This window comes from Elephantulus edwardii, unplaced genomic scaffold (genome assembly GCF_000299155.1).
Source record: "Elephantulus edwardii isolate Elephantulus edwardi_28Jun2011 unplaced genomic scaffold, EleEdw1.0 scaffold00156, whole genome shotgun sequence".
NCBI classification, from domain to species: domain Eukaryota; kingdom Metazoa; phylum Chordata; class Mammalia; order Macroscelidea; family Macroscelididae; genus Elephantulus; species Elephantulus edwardii.
In genome coordinates this window covers 1,323,965-1,343,911 of record NW_006399906.1, presented here as the reverse complement: position 1 = coordinate 1,343,911, position 19,947 = coordinate 1,323,965, and the positions used below count along the sequence as shown (strand labels likewise).

At 39.5% G+C, this 19,947-nt stretch overlaps 1 protein-coding gene across 1 annotated transcript; it reads right to left on the bottom strand.

Moving 5' to 3' along the window:
• Positions 1-346: 346 nt before the first annotated feature.
• Positions 347-678, bottom strand: LOC102867201 (60S ribosomal protein L36a-like). Its single transcript, XM_006895051.1, has one exon. The coding sequence runs from the start codon at positions 665-667 to the stop codon at positions 347-349; it is 321 nt and encodes a 106-aa protein (XP_006895113.1). The 5' UTR covers positions 668-678.
• Positions 679-19,947: the final 19,269 nt, after the last annotated feature.

The following is a 19,947-nucleotide window of genomic DNA, read 5'->3' as shown; positions in this document are numbered from 1 at the left end:
CATCTTTGTCAATGAGTGATTTGAGTCTTTAGTTCCAGCAAACAAGTTTGTGTCATTGGCACATCATTGATTGTTAATGATTCTTCCTCTAATCCTAATGCATGCCTTTTTTTGGAATAGTCCAATTTCTCCGATGATTTGCTTTTACTATAAGCCTTCAATATGAATTGTACTTCAATGTCAAGAAAACAAAAATCCTTGCTATATCATGATATACGGAGGAGAGACTAAAACTGTCAACAATTTCATCTTTTTTTTTTTTAGTGAAGAAGCATCAACTGTTTTATTTTCCTGTAGGTACTGTTTTCTATTGCACCGACATCATTTCAAATTAAACCAAAAATGTTTAGAACTGGATCACTTGGCCCTTTCTCTTCTTATCACCTCCCAGTTCAAAATGCTTGCATCTCTTAATGGCCAGCATCCTCTTGGACCTGCAGTTAGGGTCAACACATTCAAGCCTCAGCACAATCTTCTTTGTGGTTTTGGCCTTCTTCCGGAAAATGGGCTTTGTCTGCCCGCCATAGCCACTCTGCTTCCAATCATAGCGCCTCTTGCCTTGAGCGTACAGGGAATCCTTTCCCTTCTTGTACTGGGTCACTTTGTGCAGTTGATGCTTGCCACACTTCTTACAGAAAGTCCTTCGGGTTTGGGGTACGTTGACCATCTCTGCAGCAGAGTTGTCGACGCTGTGTAAACTGGAACTTGAGAGTGCGTGCTCTTCACCTCGCTCCGCTGGTGCCTAACAATTTCATCTTACTTGAATCCACAATATACTTTGTACCAGCAGATAGAAGATCAAGAACATTGCACTGGGAATGTCTGCAGTCAAGGACATCTCCAAATTATTGAGGAACAGTGATGTCAGTTTAAGCACTAAACTGTGCCTGATTCAGGCCATGGTCTTTTCAGTCACTTGCTATGCATCTGAGAGCTGGACAATGCGTGAGGATGACAGAAGAGAACTAGTGTCTTTAAACTGTGGTGCTGGAGAAGAGTACTGACTATGCCATGGACTGTCAAAAGAACAAAACTATATGTCTTGAAGAAGTTGCAGCCAGCGTGCCTCTTGGAGGAAAAAAAAATGATAAAGTTTCATTTCACATACTTTGGTCATGTCCTTGGAGAGAGGCATCATGCTTGGAAGGATGGAGGAATGATGAAGGGGAGGAAGACCATCAATCAGGTGGACTGACACAGTGACTGCAGTAATGGGCTCTAGTGTGTCAGAGATTTTGAGGATGGCACAGGAGTGACCTGTTCATGAGGTCACTAAGAGTTGTACTTAGAGTCAAACTTGACACAATGGCTTCTAACAGCAACAACACTAGGTGGTTAGTGTTAAAAAAGTCGGGGATTTTGTTAAGTGCATGTCTGGTTTAATTGAACTGGGTAGGTCCTGAGATGTATCATACTCGTAGGAGACATGAAGCATGTGGTCCAAACTATCATTTGAACAGCAAAGTTCTAGCCTAGTCTAGTCTAGTCTATTGGTCCCAAATCCCAGTCTGAGTCAGTATTCAACAGTATATAAAGAAATTCATGGGCAACATTAAAAAAGAAGTAAATAAACTGAGAAAATTTTTATATATAATTGTTGTTGTTAAGTTGTTAAGTAAACATAGAGTTGACTATGACTCATAACAATCCTGTGAACAACCATTCTGAACCTTGCCCTATCCTGTGCCATCTTCATCATCTGTGATATACTCAAGTCCATTGTTAGAGTCAGTGTGTCAGTTCAACTTCCTGAAAGCTTTCCTTTCTCTCTCCACCTTTCCCAACATGGTATCCTTTTCCAAGGACTGTCCCCCGGACAATATGCCCAAAGCAAGTAAGGTGAAATTTCAACATTCTTACCTCTGATTAGCCTTCTGGTTGTACTTTCTCCAAGATAGACTTATTTTTTCCTTTGGTAAGTATTTATACAGTTCATCCCATTTTTTTTGCTTATTACTTGTGCTGAATTACCATTCACATTATTTGTAACACACTGTTATATATTATTATATTATATTATATTATATTATATTATTATATTATATTATATTAATTATATTATATATTGTAACACACAATAAACTAACCATATGAGTATCAGATTTAATCATAGACTGATATTCTGGTGATCTTAAATCAACCTCAGATAGTTTGGGTTGTTTTTTGGTGTTTTGTTTTGTTTTGTTTTTTAAATGCCAGAAATAACATATCTAATATAAACTCTAAATCAATCCACCTCATAGAGGGTCTTCCCCTCCTGCGCTGTCTCTCCACCCTCCCAAGCATGATGTCGCTTTCCAAGGACCTGTCCCTACTTATAACATGTTCAAAGTATGTCAGACAAAGCCCTAGAATCCTTGTCTCCAAGGAGCAGCCTGGTTTAACCCTCTCTAGGATGGATCTGTTTGTTTTCTTGGCAGTCCATGGTACATTCAATATTCTTCTCCAGCACCACAACTCAAAAGCATCAATTCTCCTTCTATTCTCTATGATTGATTCAGTGACTGGGGTAATCAGGATGGTTGTATCAGAGACAGTGCGATTGGCACAGGACAGAGCAGGGTTTAGGGCTGTTGTACATAGGGTTGCTAAGAGTCGCAAGTGACTCGATGGCACATAACAACAACAGCAAATATAAACCCTTATTTTGTAAATTGGAAGCCAAGGCCAAGAATAAAATGTCTTATTCTGGCTGAAAGGTATAAGCTAAGTCTACACAGTTAGATATGTTAGAATAGACAACAAAACATTGTACATTGAAGTGTATTATAGATAATGGCAAATTACTGAATATTTTAAAGAGAGGATATGACATGAAAATTTTGAGTTAGGGTAACTAATTAATCTGATAGCAAGTGTAGCATGAGTACCTAGACTCAGGGAGATTAATTCAAGACCTATTGCCTTATTACTTCAACCTATAAAATAAAATCTAAGTTGCTATCAGCTTCATACATGTCCATAACACAGCTTTGATTCTATTTTTTTAATTATTATTAATTCACCCTGGAGAGGGTTAAACCAGACTGCTCCTTGGAGGCAAGGATTCTGAGGCTTCGTCTGACATAATGTGGACATGTTGTAAAGAGGGAGAGGTCCTTGGAGAGGGACATCATGCTTGGGAAGGTGGAGGGAGAGTGCAGAAGGGGAAGACCCTCTATGAGGTAGATTGATTCAGTGACTGGGATAATAGGGAAGGGTGTGTCAGAGGCAGTGAGATGGGCACAGGTTAGAGCAAGGTTTAGGGCTGTTGTACATAGGGACGCTATGAGTCTCAAGAGACTCGACAGAACATAACAACAACAACAACATTATTAACTTCAATGAAAATTTACAGAGACTTTGGATTTCCATTCATTCATTGTTGCACTTTTCTCGCCTCTCAACCCTCCCTTCCAGAACACTACCCTCTTGGAAAAGTAAAAGAAAAATTATTTCATTGTTTTAAAACCCCTCCCCGCAGGTTCACTCCACTATACAGCCTTCATTCTGGACTCCTGTCATGACAAAAATACCTAATCACATATCCCTTTTAAACAGATTTCTCCCTCATCTGTTTCAATGCAGTATACATTATTGAACCCATCCTTCTCAGTCTCCCCCCAGCCCCAATGTCAGTCCTGTTTTACAACAGTGGCACCATGCAGAATTTGTCCTTTTGTGACTGAGATGCTTCACTCAGCATAATGTCCTCCAGGGTCACCCATTTTGAATAATATTGCATGAGTTCCTTGTTTTTCAATGCAGCATAGTATTCCATTGTGTGAATATACCACAGCTTCTCTATTCATTTGTTTGTTGATGGGCACTTAGGTTTTTTCCAACTCCTTGGTATTGTGAACAAAGCAGCAATAAACGTGGGTGTGCATATATCTGCTTGGATGTCAGTTGTGGTCTCTTTGGGGTATATTCCCAGTAGTGGAATTGCTGTGTCAAATGGTACCTCAATTTGCAACTTTTTGCCAAAGCGCCATGCTGCCTTCCATAGTGGTTGCACCTGGACTCTATAACATAAAATAATACATAACAAACTATTAAAACACTTAAATTAGATCAAGAATTTGGATAATTCAGTGGCTCAGGATTCATAAAGACTATCTTAAAAGTGAATAGCAAGAAATCAGCTTATTTACCGAGGGTCAACTGATTTTTGACAAGGAGATGAAATCAGTTAAGTGGGGAAATGACAGCCTTTTTAACAAATGGTGTTGGTAAAATTGGAAAAGTATCTGCAAAAAACTCAAGCAAGACCCGCACCTCACACCATGCACAAAAAACCAACTCAAAGTGGATCAAGGACCTAGGACTAAAACCAAGGACTATATTCTTCATCTATATACTTATATGCCTCTGGAAACTCTATGAACTTTGATAAATGTCAATATTTATACAGACCTTTTGTTCATAGTGTTGCTATGAGTTGTGCTCAATTAGATGGCAAACAACAACATATATTTCATCAGAGAAAAACTTGGAATAACTCTAGAAGTCCTAATCCACAACATAAACAGTCTTCCAAAGATCCCAAAAAACCTACAACCAGAAGAGAATAAAGTAGATCAGTGGGACCTTCTAAGAATCAAATCCCTATGCACATTAAAAAACATCTTCAACAGGGTAAAAGGAAAGCCACAGACTGGGAAAAATATTTGGTAATGATATGTCTAATTATATGTCAATGATGTGTCAAATGTGAGAATTGTTACCCATGGCGGACAGTGTTTGGTGGAGCTCCTTACTAAAACTACCAGGAAGCAGGAGTGGTATCTGCTTCCAAAATAGCTTGCCTTCAGAAACGCTATGAACCTGGAGAAAGGATGAAAGTTATACAAGTGTTCAGGTCTTTTGTTCATAGGGTTGCTATGAGTTGTGTATGACTCAATGACACTTAACAACAACAATATGTCTGATAAGGGACTTATATCTAGAATTTATAGAATACTTGAGTACCACAACAAGATAAAGGTAAACAACCCAATCATAAAATGAGCACAGGATATGAACAGACATGTCACCAAAGAAGACATTCAGATGGCAAAAAAACACATGAAAAGTTCAAAATCCCTAGCTCTAAGAGACATGCAAATCAAAACAACTATGAGATATCATCTCACCCCAGTAAGAATAACAAAATTCAACAGAGCAGCTGGCGAGGTTGTGGAGAAACTGGAACCCTTATTCAATGTTGGTGGGAGTGTAAAATAGTGCAACCACTCTGGAAGGCAGTATGACACTCTCTCAAAAAGTTGGAAATAGACATACTGTTTGACCCAGCAATTCCATGACTGGGAATATACCCTAAAGAAACCAGAACTGCCACCCAAGCAGATACATGCACACCCATGTTTATTGCTGCATTGTTCACAATAACAAAGAGATAGAAACAACCCAAATGTTCATCAATAAACAAATGGATAGAGAAGCTGTGATATATTCACACAATGGAATACTATGTAGCACTGAAAAACAAGGAATTTATAAAATATTATACAAAGTGGGTGACCCTTGAGGACATTATGAATGGCATATCTCAGTCAAAAAAAAGACAAATGCTGCATATGCCGCTGTTATAAAATAGGACTGACATGGGGGTTAAGAGGAAACTAAAAAAAGTTTACACTGCACTGAAACAGATGGGGGGGAACTATTAAAAAGGATTATATAATTATTATTTGCATGACAACAGCCCGTAATCAGAGCTGCATAGCAAAGGAAGTTGGGGGGTGGAGGAAATTGTGCAACATAAGAATTATTTTTGAAAGAGAGAAGTGAACTGGGGGATAGGAAGGAAAATGTGCAACAATGAATGGAAATCCTAGTTCTCTATAAACATTCATTAAAATCTCAATTATAATTTTTTAAAAAAATTTTAAAAGGTTGAGGGGAGGGGAAGTGTTTGGCCAGAAGCTTACAGCCAGACTAGGGATGTTTGTTCTACTCCATTCCAAAGATACAGTCTCAGATTTGAGTTATTTATAGTGACTCTTTATATATTTCTCCTGGATAGCAGTTTGGGATTCACGGACTTTGGCAGAAACAAACTAGGTTTGTAAGGTCTAAAAAAAGAGAAACCAAATCATATTTCACCTACATTAGAGTGTTTCCACCAATTCTTTCTTTACCTATTATCTAACCCATAGATAACTCTTACCTATGGACATATTCCCATCATTTCTTTCATAACCCAGGACCATTGCCTCTAATTGGAAATATCACTTCCACTCTTGTCGCACTGCAATCTGTTCTTAATCTGTTTGTCTAAATGCACACCAGATTCTGTAACTGCTAGGTTAAAATACCCTCAATGTTTTTCATGGCAATGAGACGAATATCCAAAATCAATAACCAGACTTTCCAAGTCTGATTTCCATCTCCCTTCTACCCTGGCACTTATCACTTCACTTCAAGTGCATTGACTGTCCTTCAGTTCCATCAGCATGCCAAACACTGTACCACTGCAGGGACTCTCATATTTCCTGCTCATAGCAAGCTTGCTCTCTAATCTTTTCCTTGCTTATCAATTTATTTAATAGCTACATTTTCTCTCTACCTCCATCCTCAATGCTCAGAATGTAAACTCCATAAGAGAAGGGACACTGTTTCTCTGCTATATACCCAGTGCTTAAGGCACAATACATAATAGACATTCAATTAATTATTCTTTAAGCATAAATAAACACATGCAAAATTAAACATTAGCAAAATGTCATAATGTATATTTATCCTCAGAAATATCCATTTCTCAAGAGATAACATTATCTAAGCAATAAATAACAACATATATTACAATTCTTACCCAGAAATGAAAAATTGGAATCATCTAACCCAGGTGCTAACAGAGTGACTTTGTATAAAATGAAAGAGATATGTTTTATTGTCAGCTCCCTTTGTTTTAGAAGTGTTCAGGAACCAAGATCTCATTGTGCTATTTTTCATTTTATACACTGACTGCAGAAAGATTTGCTTGTCAGTGTTTTTGAGCAGACAATACATTTCAAAGACTGACATTCCATGGCTATTTGAATCCCTTGCAGTTACTGATTCTCCTCGCATTTTACAAATAGGCTGTTCCAAGATGCCATGCTAACAGAGTGCTCTGAATAGCAGCTACCAAATGGGGGAGATATTTGTTTCTCTATGTAGCTATACAGATACAAGATATGTGTGCTTTCACTCTGTTTCTTCCCTGCTCCCACCCCATCCCCACTATCTGCTTTTCTCCTTAACTCCCTTTCTTTTTTGTGGGTAGAGAAAATGCCAATTTAAAATACAGATGTATTTCTTTGCAAACTTCACTCACAAAGCTAGTATAAACTGGAGACCAAACACATTTATTCTAGTCTGAAGGACTAATTAGTCTCCTTCAAGCAACCAGCAGTTGTGGCATAAAAATCCATCAGCATAAGAGTAGTTGTTCAAGGAAAATCTGTAACTTAATTACTTAGAAGATACAGCAGAGGTACATGGTCCTCAAACTATCAATCAACATAGGAAAGATTCTACTCAATTCACCTAATGAAAATAGTAAGCACACAGAACAAGGGAATAAAATAGTTTAAAATGAGGAAAGGTATGCCACAGGGTTATATCAGCTGTCATACCTGTTCAATATGTATGCTGGACAAAGAATTCAAGAAGCTAGACTATATGAGGAGAAATACAGAATCAGACTTGGAGGAAGACCCATCCAAAATCTTTAAGGTGTGATGACAGAGCCTTATTTGCTGAAAATTAAGAAAACTAAGCTCATACTGAGGTAGATCAGAGGCAATAATCTTCAGTATGGATTACATCTCAACACAGAAAAAAACAAATAACCTCACAATTGGACTAATAGGTAGTATATAGCTGGAGGGGGAAAATTGAAATTTTAAAGTTTTTCATTTTACTTGGATCCATAATCAACACCTATAGTAACGGAAGTAAAAAAAAAAGTTAAAAAGTGTTGTTGCATTGGGTAAATCTGCTGTCATGAACCTCTTTAAAATCCTAAAGGGTAAGGATATTAGATTAAGGAATAAGGTGTACTTGATCCAAACCATGATATTTTTAAACTATTTTGAATGGATGTGAAAGTTGAACAATGAGTAAGGAAAACCAAAGAGTTGATGGCTTTGAATTGGCGTGTTAATGAAGTGTTGAATATACCATGAACTTTCAAAAGAACAAATCTGTAAGTATAGCCACAGTGTTCCTTTTTGTTGTGTACCACCGTCGAGTTGCCTGGGACTCATAGTGACCCTATGTATAACAATTTGAAGCCTGCCCTGTCCTGAGCCAGTCTTACTGACTCTGACACACCTACACCCATTGCCTTAGTTACTGTTTCAAGTTTTCTCATCTAGGGTCTTCCTCTCCTGTGCTGTCCCTCTATCTTTCTGAGCATGATGTCCTTCTCCAAGGACCAGTTCTTTCTAGCCACATGCCCAAAGTATGTGAGACTGAGCTTCAAAATCCTAGCCTCTAAGTAGAAACTCAATTTCACCCTCTCCAAAACAGACCTATTTGTTTTCTTGGTGGTTCATGATATGTTCACTTTTTCAGCACCACAACTCAAAGGCATCAATTCTTCTTCTGTCATCCTTAGTCATTGTCCAACTCTCTTATACATAATAAGTAATTGTGAAGACAATGTCCTGGATCAGGTGCACCTTAGTCTCTAGACAGACATTGTTGTTTCTCAGTACTCTGGAGAGGTCCCTGACAGTGGATTTAACCTAAAGCAATTTGCCTTTTGATTTACTGACTGCTGGTGCCAAAAATGTTGATTGTGGAGCCAAGCAAACTGTAATTGTTACAACCTCAATTTCTTCTTTATTAGTCATGGTATTTGCCCAGTGGTGAGAATCTTTGTCTTCTTGATGTTGAGCTTCAATCCGTATTGAAGGCTATAGTCCTTGACCTTCTTCAGCAAATGGTTCAGGTTCTCCTCAGTTTCAGCAAACCAGATTGTGTCATCTGCATAACATAGGTTGTTGATGAGTCTTCCTCCAATCCTGATGCCATGTTCCTCCTCATAAAGCCCAGCTTCCTGAATTATCTGTTCTACATATAGATTGAAACAGTATGGAGACTGGATACATCCCTGACACACTCCCATCCTGATTTTGAACTGTGCAGTGTTTCCTTGCTCTGTTCTGAGGACTGCTTCCTGGTCCAAGCATAGGTTTCTCATAAGCACAATCAAGTGCTCTCGGATTCCCATTCCGCGCAAGGTTAATCACAATTTGTTGTTATCTACACAGTCAAATGCCTTTGCATAGTCAATGAACGACATATATACCTCTGGTACTCTTTGCAATCACTTGTCATGCATCAGAGAGTTGGACAATGACTAGGGAGGATAGAAGGAGAATTGACGCCTTTGAGCTGTGGTGCTGGAGAAGAGTATTGAATGATCCATGGACTGCCAAGAAAACAAATAGATTCATCCTGGAGAGGGTTAAACCAGGCTACTCCTTGGAGGCAAGTATTCTGGGGCTCCGTCTGACATACTTTGGACATGTTGTAAGGAGAGACAGGTCCTTGGAGAGGGACATCATGCTTGGTAGGGTAGAGGGACAGCGCAGGAGGGGAAGACCCTCTATGAGGTGACTGGGGTAATTGGGATGGGTGTGCCAGGGGCAGTGCGATTGGCACAGGATAGAGCACAGTTTAGGGCTGTTGTACATAGGGTCGCTATGAGTCGCAAACAACTCGACGGCACATAACAACAACAACAACAACACTCTTTGTCTCTGCTAGATCCATATGACATTGGTAACAATGTCTCTAGTGCTGCAGCCTCTTCTAAACCCCACTTGTATTTCTGGTTGTTCTGTTTCTTAGAAACAAAAATTGTGAGACATTGTCTCATGTATTTTGGAATTGTTGTCAGGAATATGCAGGTATATCATACTTGGAAGAGTAGAGAGTTTGAAAAGGAGGGGAGGTCTCTCAATGAGATGGATTGACAGAGTGACTGCAATAGGCTTACGACACAGCAGAGATTGTGAAAAATGTCACTGGATTGAGAAAGGTTTTGATGTGCTCTGCATGGGTTGCTGTGAGTTTGACTTAGGAGCACCTAGCAACAACTGCCACTGCATTTCTCTCCTACTACATACAGCCACGTAAGACAGCAAACTATGTCTTCCAGGTAGAAGAAAAGAGCCTTGGGAACTAAATGTATAATGTCAATCACAGTACATGGCACAGCAAACACGGGTTTTCCGCTCAACTTTTTTTTCCCTCTGTTTTTTTTTTTTTAATTTTTTTTATTCTTCTTTAAGTCTGGTGACTTGTCTTCAAACATGCCTAGAATGAAAAGCACTTATATACATAATAATGAATTTCCATCCTCAGAGGAAAGTAAGTGTTGCTCTGCTAACCAAAAAAACCTGTGTGTCTCAAGAGGTTTGAATCCATCAGCTGCTCTGAGGGAGAAAGTTGGGCAGTCTCTTCCTGTTGCCATTTACAGCCTCAGAAATTCAGTGGAGGGTTGTCATGAGTCACAGCCAACATGACAGGAGAGAATTTGAGTTGTCAAAATAAGAAACTGAAGTACACTTAGCTTAAATAATTTGTCCAAAGATATGTGGTAGATACAGAATGCAAATTAAACTAGGATCTTTCATAGCCATATTCACCTCACTCAGGACACATTTATTGATCACTTTCAACTGCTCTGAGGTTTCAAACATAAACAGGACATGTTCCAAATGTGCAAATAGCTTGCAGCCTAATGAGGGATGAAATTTATAAATAAGTAACTTCAAAAAATTCAAAATGTTATAAAAGTGGTATGCTTGATAGAGCAAGAAGAGAAAGATTCAGTTTGAAAGAAGAGGTGAATGTGATGGAATTGTAAAGAAACCATTAGAATATGTTAATGGAAAGGTCTTGAAAATTAACAGTTTACAGGCAGAGAGGTAGGAAAATGAGGAGATGAAGTAGGGCAAGGAAAAAGCAATCAGGTGCAAATCTTTGCTCAAGGAGACTTAGGGAGTAGTTGTTGTTGGGTACCCTCAAGCTGATAGAGAAACTCTACCTACAACAGAATGAAACACTCCCAGGTGCCCCACTTTTATAATCACAATTGTGATTTTTAAACCTGTTGTTACAGCCTCTGAATCAATCCTTCACTAAGGGTCTTTCTCCAGGGACAGGTCCCTCTTGTTAACATATCTAAAGTATGTGAGATGAAACCTCACCACTAGCTCTTCTAAAGAGCATCCTGGTTATTGTTCTTCCAAGACAAATTTATTCATTTCTTCTGGCAGTCCGTAATATAAAACTCAAACTCAAGGTAATAATTCTTCCTTATTATAAGTCTTTCTTATTCTTTGTCTAGCTTTCATATGCTTAAGCAACTGAAAAGGCCAGGCTTGTGCTGCTAACTCTTTTAGTCCTCAAACCAACAACTTTGTTTCTTAACACTTCAAAGAGGTCTTTTGTAGCATATTGGCCCAATGCAATACTCGTGTAGTTTCTTGGCTGCTGCTTGCATGGTGATGATTGTGAATTTGAGTACAACTAAATCATTGACTAAACATCTCATGCACACTCAAAAGAACAAACAGATACATCTTGGAAAGGGTGCATCTGGAGTGCTCTTTGGAGGCAAGAATGATGAGGCTTTGCCTCACATATTTCAGGTATGTTGCTAGGAGGGGCTATTCCCTGGAGAAGGACATGATTCTGGGAAGGGTGGAGAGTCAGTAAAGGAGAAGAAGACCCTCAACCAGGTGGATAGACACAGTGACTATTGCAAATGGCTCTTTTGCGCCAGGAGTTGTGAGGATGTCACAAGATAGCACAGGGTTCAGATATTTTGTTTATAGGGTCACTGTGAGTTGTACTTGACTCAATGGCACCTAAGTAAGTAAATGCTTGACTATCTCAATCTTTTCTCTGCTCACTTTTTTCAAGGAAACAATCAATCAGTCTAAAATGCAGTAGATAGGGTATTTTCTTTAAATACTGTCTTGACTCAGTTTTGAAGTCCTGGTCAAAGGCTGCTCTATGTGCCTTCTTGAGTAGTTGATTAAGTCCATTCTCACATTATGAGGTTCTCACATGTAGACACTATATCCACATCCTAATCATCCTGGAGCCAGGTACCAACAATTAGGGTCACCCCTGTAGTGAGCCTGCAGAATTATTCAAAATGTCTAATTCCCAGGAAGTTATAAACAATTAGCTAATCCTACCCTGCTCATCATATGTAAACCCTCTCCTACAGTCCTAGCTTACTGTTACCTTGTCCCAAGGTAACTCTGTGTGGCACTGAGTCATGGTGCACTGTGTTTCCTTATGTCTGAATTTGTAAGTCATCAAAGCTATTTCTTTTCTGACTGTATTGCATGAGTTTTACTTCCTCATGGCACTCATCGCAGACCACCCACAAATCTCTGAGTCAAGGTGAACACACTCAGGGAGACAGCAGATGAGCCTGTAGAAAAGAGCAGAGGGATTTTTGTACCATTTTGAAGAGTTCCAACAATACCAGCAGGGTACACACTACCGCTGAGTTGATTGTGACTCATAGGGACTGTCCATTGAGTTTCTGAGACTGGAAATCTTTATGGGAAGAGTTTGCCCATTTCCCTTTCAAGAAGCAACTAATTGAAACTTAATTTTTCCATTAGTAATGTGACAGGATGCACAAGGAACCCAGAGAATACAGAGAGGAAGAAGAATCTGGGAATAAGAAATAGAAAGTTTATTGACAAAGTACAACTAATAAGTCACGAGGTCCACTTAGGAAAGACAACCTTTATACCTTCCTGAGCTTGAAGAATTATTCAAAATGCCAGATTCCCAGGAAGTTCAGAAGGAACCCAATAAGAAATTTAAAGCAAGTTATTGCTATTCTCAGAACGGTATCTCGTAAAGTTCCTATACCAGTGATATAGAAGAAAAGCTAGAAAATACCGATTCAAAAAGGCAGGAAGACTAAAGAGAAGGCTACTGAACCAATCCAGACAAGAGAGGTTGAGGCCTCTAATCAAATCAATGGTGTGGAAATGCACCTGCCTGAGCTCTCTCTCCCCTGCACGCTTCAGGTCTCTGTTTTCTGTTATATGCACTGGCATAAAGGGACAGGAGAGTCCTGCTCTCAACTACAAACAGGTGTGCATTCTCCTGTTCAGACCTCCAACTGGATTTTATGTAGGTTATCATTCCAGTGATGTTAACTTTGCAAGGTTCCTTAAATTAGCCCCATTAATCAGTTACTCCTTTGCATCAGGTTAAGGAGATGTCTATTAAAGAACAGTAGATTCCCTCAGAAGAACACAGCATTATTACCTACTAATGCCCTGCCCTTAATTGCTTCACCAGATTAATTAGGTGGCTCCCCAGCAAGGTTCTAATCACAGGGAGACGGGACAGGTAATTATTGATGAAGTGAGGAAATAGATGAGATTGAAAACATTGGAACACAAGCTGAGAAAAACTGTGTTCAGTAACTTGGGCAGAAATGAAACAGTGGATACACAGGAGGAGAAAAATCTGGAAAGAAGAAAATGCAGAGTGTTTATAGGCAAAGTAGGGCTCGAAAGTCATATAGTCTGCTTGGGAGAGCCCTTCACAATCTATGACATGTTCTTTATCTTAAAGAGAGATCCTCATGATGCAACCACTCTGGAAGCAGAGATTTCTCAGAAAATTGGAAATAGAAATACCGTTTGATCCAGCAATTCCACTCCTGGTAATATAACCTAAAGAAAAAAGAATTGCCACTCAAGTGGATATATGCATGCTTATATTTATTGCTGTGTTGTTCACAACAGCAATGAGATGGAAACAACCCAAGTGCCCATCAACAAATAGATAAAGAAGCTGTGGTATATCCCCACAAAGGAATACTATGCAACACTGAAAAAGTAACTAATAAAATATTATACCAAGTGGGTGACCCTGGAGGACATTATGCTGAGTGAAGTATCTCAGTCACAAAAGGACAAAAATTGCTTAATGCTACTGTTATAAAACAGGACTGACATGGGAGTTAGGAGAAAATCTTAAAAAGTGAGGATAAATAATGTACACTGCAGTGAAACATATGAGCAAAAGAATTGTTTAAAAGGAATATATGATTAGGCATTATTTGCTTAACAACAGTCCAGAATAAGAGGTGCATATCAAAGTGGACTGGGGAGGGAGGAAATTGTGCAATAATGAATAAATGGAAATCCAAGTTCTCATAAACTTTCAGTACAATCTCCATTTAAAAAAAAGAGAGATCATCACTTTGGACAGGAATATAGACTTTAAAATATATCACTTCTGTAATTCTTTTTGTCCTTATTATAAGCAGAGTGGGATGTTAAACACTCCAGGGTCTAGGAGGTTCTCAGTTCAGGAACCCAGGTCTTTGGTCCAAAGTACTCTTCTCTAGATTCTTCTTTTTGATGGTGGTGAGGTTGCCTGAACTTCTGTAGGATTGTAGGATTGGCTTTTTTAGTAAGGCTAATTGGAGGACATCTGAAGCTCTGGTGTTCTAGTTGTAAGAACCTGTGCTGCAATCTAAAGGAACACAGTTCAAATCCATCAGCTGCTCTACAGGAGAAAAATGGAATCTTCTCCTTTATTATTACTGCCCCTGAAAACCCTCAGGAAGGTCAACTGTGGGTCACTTTCAACTGGTTGGTATATTACAACCAGCTCTCAGCTGAAAATTTCAGGACAAGCCTTTAAAACCCCTTTTGAAAACCTCTTTTGTGACTTGAGTTAAAGTTAGCAAAACAAATTAATCATTCATTGAAATTTTGTTCTGTAGCATTAAATTCAATACCCACAATGTAGCTGCACTATTCTCACTTCCTCTTTTTAATTGTTATTTCCATTAATCATTTGCTAACTCCCTGCATATTCTTAAATGATCATTCCCTTATTGGATTTATTTTCCCTTCATGGAGTTAGCCCTTTTAAATCTAGCAGGTGAGAAAAAAGGCAACCAATTTTCTCTGTAAGCAACTCATCCTATCTACATAGTTTTAGTAAACTACCTAATCCCTGGAAGAGTTTGAAACACTTTATTTGCATGTTGTTGTTGTAATTCTATGAACAACAGATCTGAACCCTGTCCTATCCTGTGCCATCCTTACAATTTCTGATGCATCCAATCCACATCCACCTAGTTGAGGGTCTTCCTTTTCTTCATCATCCCTCCCCCTTTCCAAGCATGATGTCCCTCTCCAAGGAATAACCTCATAGCAACATGCCCATAGTATGTGAGACAAAGCTTTATCATCTTTGCCCCCAAGAAGCCCTCTTACTGCACCTTCACCAAGACCTATCTGTTCATTATTTCAGCAGTCCAGGGGATGGTCAACATTCTTCTCCAACATCAGAGTTCAAAGAGGTAATTTTTTTTCTTGTCATCTTTGTTCATTGTCCAGCTCTCAGATGCAGAGCAAATGACTGAAAAGACCATGGACTGAATCAGTTCCACTGTAGTCCTCAAACTGACATAATTGTCCTTAATAATTTGGAGAGATCCCTGACTGCATACTTTCTTAGTGTAATTCATCTCCTGATCTCCTGACTACTGATACCTACCAAGGGTATCAATTGTGGATCCACATAAGATGAAGTTATTGATGGTCTTACCCTTTTCTCCATCTATCATGGTGTTGCCTACCATATCAGTAGTGAGAATTTTTGTTTTATTGGTATTGAGATACAATCCATATTGGAGGCTACAGTGTTTAACCTTCTGCAGCAAGTGCTTCAAGTCCTTCTAACTTTCAGCAAGCAAAATTGTGTCATCCTATAACAAAGGTTTTTGGTGAGTCATCCTCCAATCCTAATGCCACATCCTTCTTCAGAGAGTCCAGATTTTCAAATAATTTATTCAGTATACTTAGTACCAACCAATTGCAATTATAAAAAAATGGCAAGGAAAGCCACATAAAAGCAACTCAGTGTACCAGAGGATTTATATAATGGGCAGATTTTCTCAGTGAGGCCACAAAAATATGACTAAGATTTTCTCAGAACTGTACTTTAACTCCATGATTCATTCCTCCCATTCCTCCTTTCCTTCTCTCCTTTCACATATTAAACTGAAGCCCATTGTCATCAAGTTGGAACTGACAGAAATTGGAGCTGACCCTCCAGTAAGTTTTCGGGAATCTGTAAATCTCATAGGAGGAGATTGTCCACCTGTCTCTACAGTAGCTGTTGGTGGATTAGAACTACCAGAGAGGTGTTGCCCTTGGGTGAGCAGTGCAACACCCTACAGACTACACCAACAGAGTTCACTTGTTTCACTGATAGCAGACCTGAAATGTAATACAGACTTTCTGCTATTCTAGTCCTTATTTCCTTATATTTCACAGGCACTTCACTCTTGTGAGTTTAAAAACCCACAAAAGGGTGAGCTATGACTCAAAGACAATGAGTGAGTGAAAGATGACTATATTTTCCTGGTGCCGTTTAAGATGATAATCTATGTAGAATTGTAATTCTGCACATGTTATGTGTTGTTGTTGTTGTTATGTGCCGTCGAGTCGTTTCCGACTCATAGCGACCCTATGCACAACAGCCCTAAACCCTGCTCTATCCTGCGCCAACCGCACCGCCTCTGACACACCCATCCCGATTACCCTAGTCACCGAATCAATCCATCTCATACAGGGTCTTCCCCTCCTGCGCTGTCCCTCCACCCTCCCAAGCATGATGTCCCCCTCCAAGGACCCGTCCCTCCTGGCAACATGTCCAAAGTATGTCAGATGAAGCCCCAGAATCCTTGCCTCCAAGGAGTAGCTTGGTTTAATCCTCTCCAAGATGAATCTGTTTGTTTTCCTGGCAGTCCATGGTACATTCAGTTCCCTTCTCCAGCACCACAGCTCAAAAGCATCCACTCTCCTTCTGTCCTCCCTAGTCATTGTCCAACTCTCTGATGCATAACAAGCAAATACCATGGCCTGTATCAGGCACACCTTAGTCTCCAGAGAGACACTGTTGCTCCCGAGTACCTTTGAGAGGTCCCTAACAGCAGACTGTCCCATCGTGATACGCTTTTTGATGTCCTGACTGCTGGTACCAAGAGTGTTGACTGTGGAGCCGAGCAAACTGAAGCTGTGAACACTCTCAATCTCTTTGTCATCCATCCTGACGCTACTAATTGGTCCAGTGGCGAGAATCTTTGTCTTCTTGACATTGAGCCTTAGTCCATACTGAAGGCTGCAGTCCTTGACCCTTCGCAGCAAGTGCATGAGGTCCTCCTCAGTTTCAGCAAGCAGGGTTGTGTCATCTGCATAATGGAGATTGTTAATAGATCTTCCACCAATCCTGATGCCACAATTCTCCTCATAGAGCCCAGCATCTCGGATAATCTGCTCTGCATACATGTTGAAAAGGTATGGAGACCGGATGCATCCCTGGCGTACACCCTTCCCAATTTTGAACCATGTAGTAAAAAATCTGCACATACTAAATAAATTATGGTTTGGACTGAGGCTCAATGTCAAGAAGACAAAGATTCTCACCACTGGACCAATTGGCAGCGTCAGGATGGATGGCGAAGAGATTGAGAGTGTTCACAGCTTCAGTTTGCTCGGCTCCACAGTCAACACTCTTGGCACCAGCAGTCAGGAAATCAAAAAGCATATCGCAATGGGAAAGTCTGCTGTTAGGGACCTCTCTAAGGTACTCAGGAGCAATGATGTCTCTCTGGAGACTAAGGTGCGCCTGATACAGGCCATGGTCTTTGCAATCGCTTGTTATGCATCAGAGAGTTGAACAATGACTAGGGAGAACAGAAGGAGAGTTGATGCCTTTGAGCTGTGTTGCTGGAGAAGAGTACTGAATGTACCATGGACTGCCAGGAAAACAAACCGATTCATCTTGGAGAGGACTAAACCAAGCTACTCCTTGGAGGCAAGGATTCTGGGGCTTCGTCTGACATACTTTGGACATGTTGCCAGGAGGGACGGGTCCTTGGAGAGGGACATCATGCTTGGGAGGGTGGAGGGACAGCGCAGGAGGGGAAGACCTTCTATGAGATGGATTGATTCAGTGACTGGGGTAATTGGGATGGGTGTGTCAGAGGCGGTGTGGTTGGTACAGGATAGAGCAGGGTTTAGGGCTGTTGTGCATAGGGTCGCTATGAGTCGGAAACGACTCGACGGCACATAACAACAACAACAACAAACAACTTACATTGTTGGTTTTGTTACTTGTTAACTCTAACATATCACAGATACTAGCTAGGCCAAGATAATTTCATTAAAAGGAACCAAAAATAGCACTGACAATGTAAAAAATAAATAAATAAAAATGGGTGTGGACATAAATTTAAGAAGATTTGCAGATAAAATTGCTCCTGGGAAGCTGTTCAATAATTATGTAGTCTCTCATCCATAATTTGATAAAGATAATTTGAGCCAAGTAAGGGTGAAGTTCAAAATGAAAGTAATGAAGGATTTATTTTCAAATCAGATGATGACTATCTCCCCATAAGGATTATAGTGAATTTAGATTTATGGCCATATGTGAATCTGCACATGTCTTAAAATGATACTGGATTCCCTGTGGTATCATCTTTGACAGTTGTGCTCATGTAAATGTGAGACTGGACTATTAACCACACAGCGTTGCAGATGAATACAAGAAGCATGTTTCAGGTTGTCGCTCATTTTTATTATTTTTAAGAAATCAACTAGAAGAAATGTAAAAAAGGTGTCATTTTATATAGAAGAAGAAACTAAATTTTACTCCTGATGTTTTTCCTGTGAAGACTAAGAGAAATATTTCATTGAATTACGTGTAATGAATAAGAATTACCTTGAGGAGACTTTTACTAAAATAATATTTTTTAAATCCAAAATTAATGAAATCTGCCAAATTTTTGTGAATTATGGGTTTTAAAAAATGTTCAATTGGGTGCCAAAAAGAATTTGTTCCATGAGCTGATTCTGAATTACCATTAATGTGAAAAAAACTCTCACTTATCATAAGTAATATGCAATTTACAGTGGGTTTATGGTCCCATTTGTTTTGTAAATGGGTAGTTGAGAATTTAGGCTGTATCTTGCTTAAGAAACAAAATGAGTATAGGCCAGACCCATACCAAGTAGAGATTTTACATACTTAATTCTCACATCATATCTGAGAAACCTGGGATTGATTCTCTGTCAACGAAGCAACCCATTCTTTAGTGAAGAAAAGTATGTTACTGTGATGTTAAACAAGCTTCTGGACTAAAACATACTAGGGAGAAATGTTTAATGATTCAAATGGAAACTGGTGGCAAAGAGGGTAACAATCTTCCCTGTCAACCTGAAACAATAGATTCAAACCCACCAAAGAAGAAAGAAGGACATTCTCCTCCCATGTGACCTAGATCCTCTGAAAAATCTGTTGACGGGTCAGCTGAGTCGGTTCTGACTCCACAACAATGAGAGGTGAGTTGATGGATCACAGTGGTTTGACCAGAGAGATGGCAAAGGACTAGACAGCAATTTCTGTTCTGCTAAGCATGAGAGTCATTATGAGTCAGGGAGCAACTCAACAACAGTTCACCACAACAACAACAATCTCAGCAGCCCTGCAAGAATGTTTGTTTTATAGTGGAGGGTAAGGTCGACTGGATGGAGCTACAATCAAGCCCAGTACTGGTAGGCTCTGTATTTTGAGGAGGATGAATGTAAAAGAGAAGATAAGAAGTTCAAAGAAATTCCCTTCTTTAACAAAAAACAAAAACAACCACAAAGCAGGCAGTTCTGGTGGCCTAGTGGCAAGAAGCTGCACTGGAATCATGAAGACACGTGCTTCGAGGCCACCAGCTGCTCCACAGGAAAAGGATAGGCAGTTTCCTCCCCTGCGATTAACTGATTCTGAAAACTCTCCTGAGGTCAATCTCAACATGATGGTACACAATAAAACAATAAAGCAGGAAGATCAGCAAGCTATGAAAATAAAGACTGCCATTTCCACATACACAGAAGAACAAGT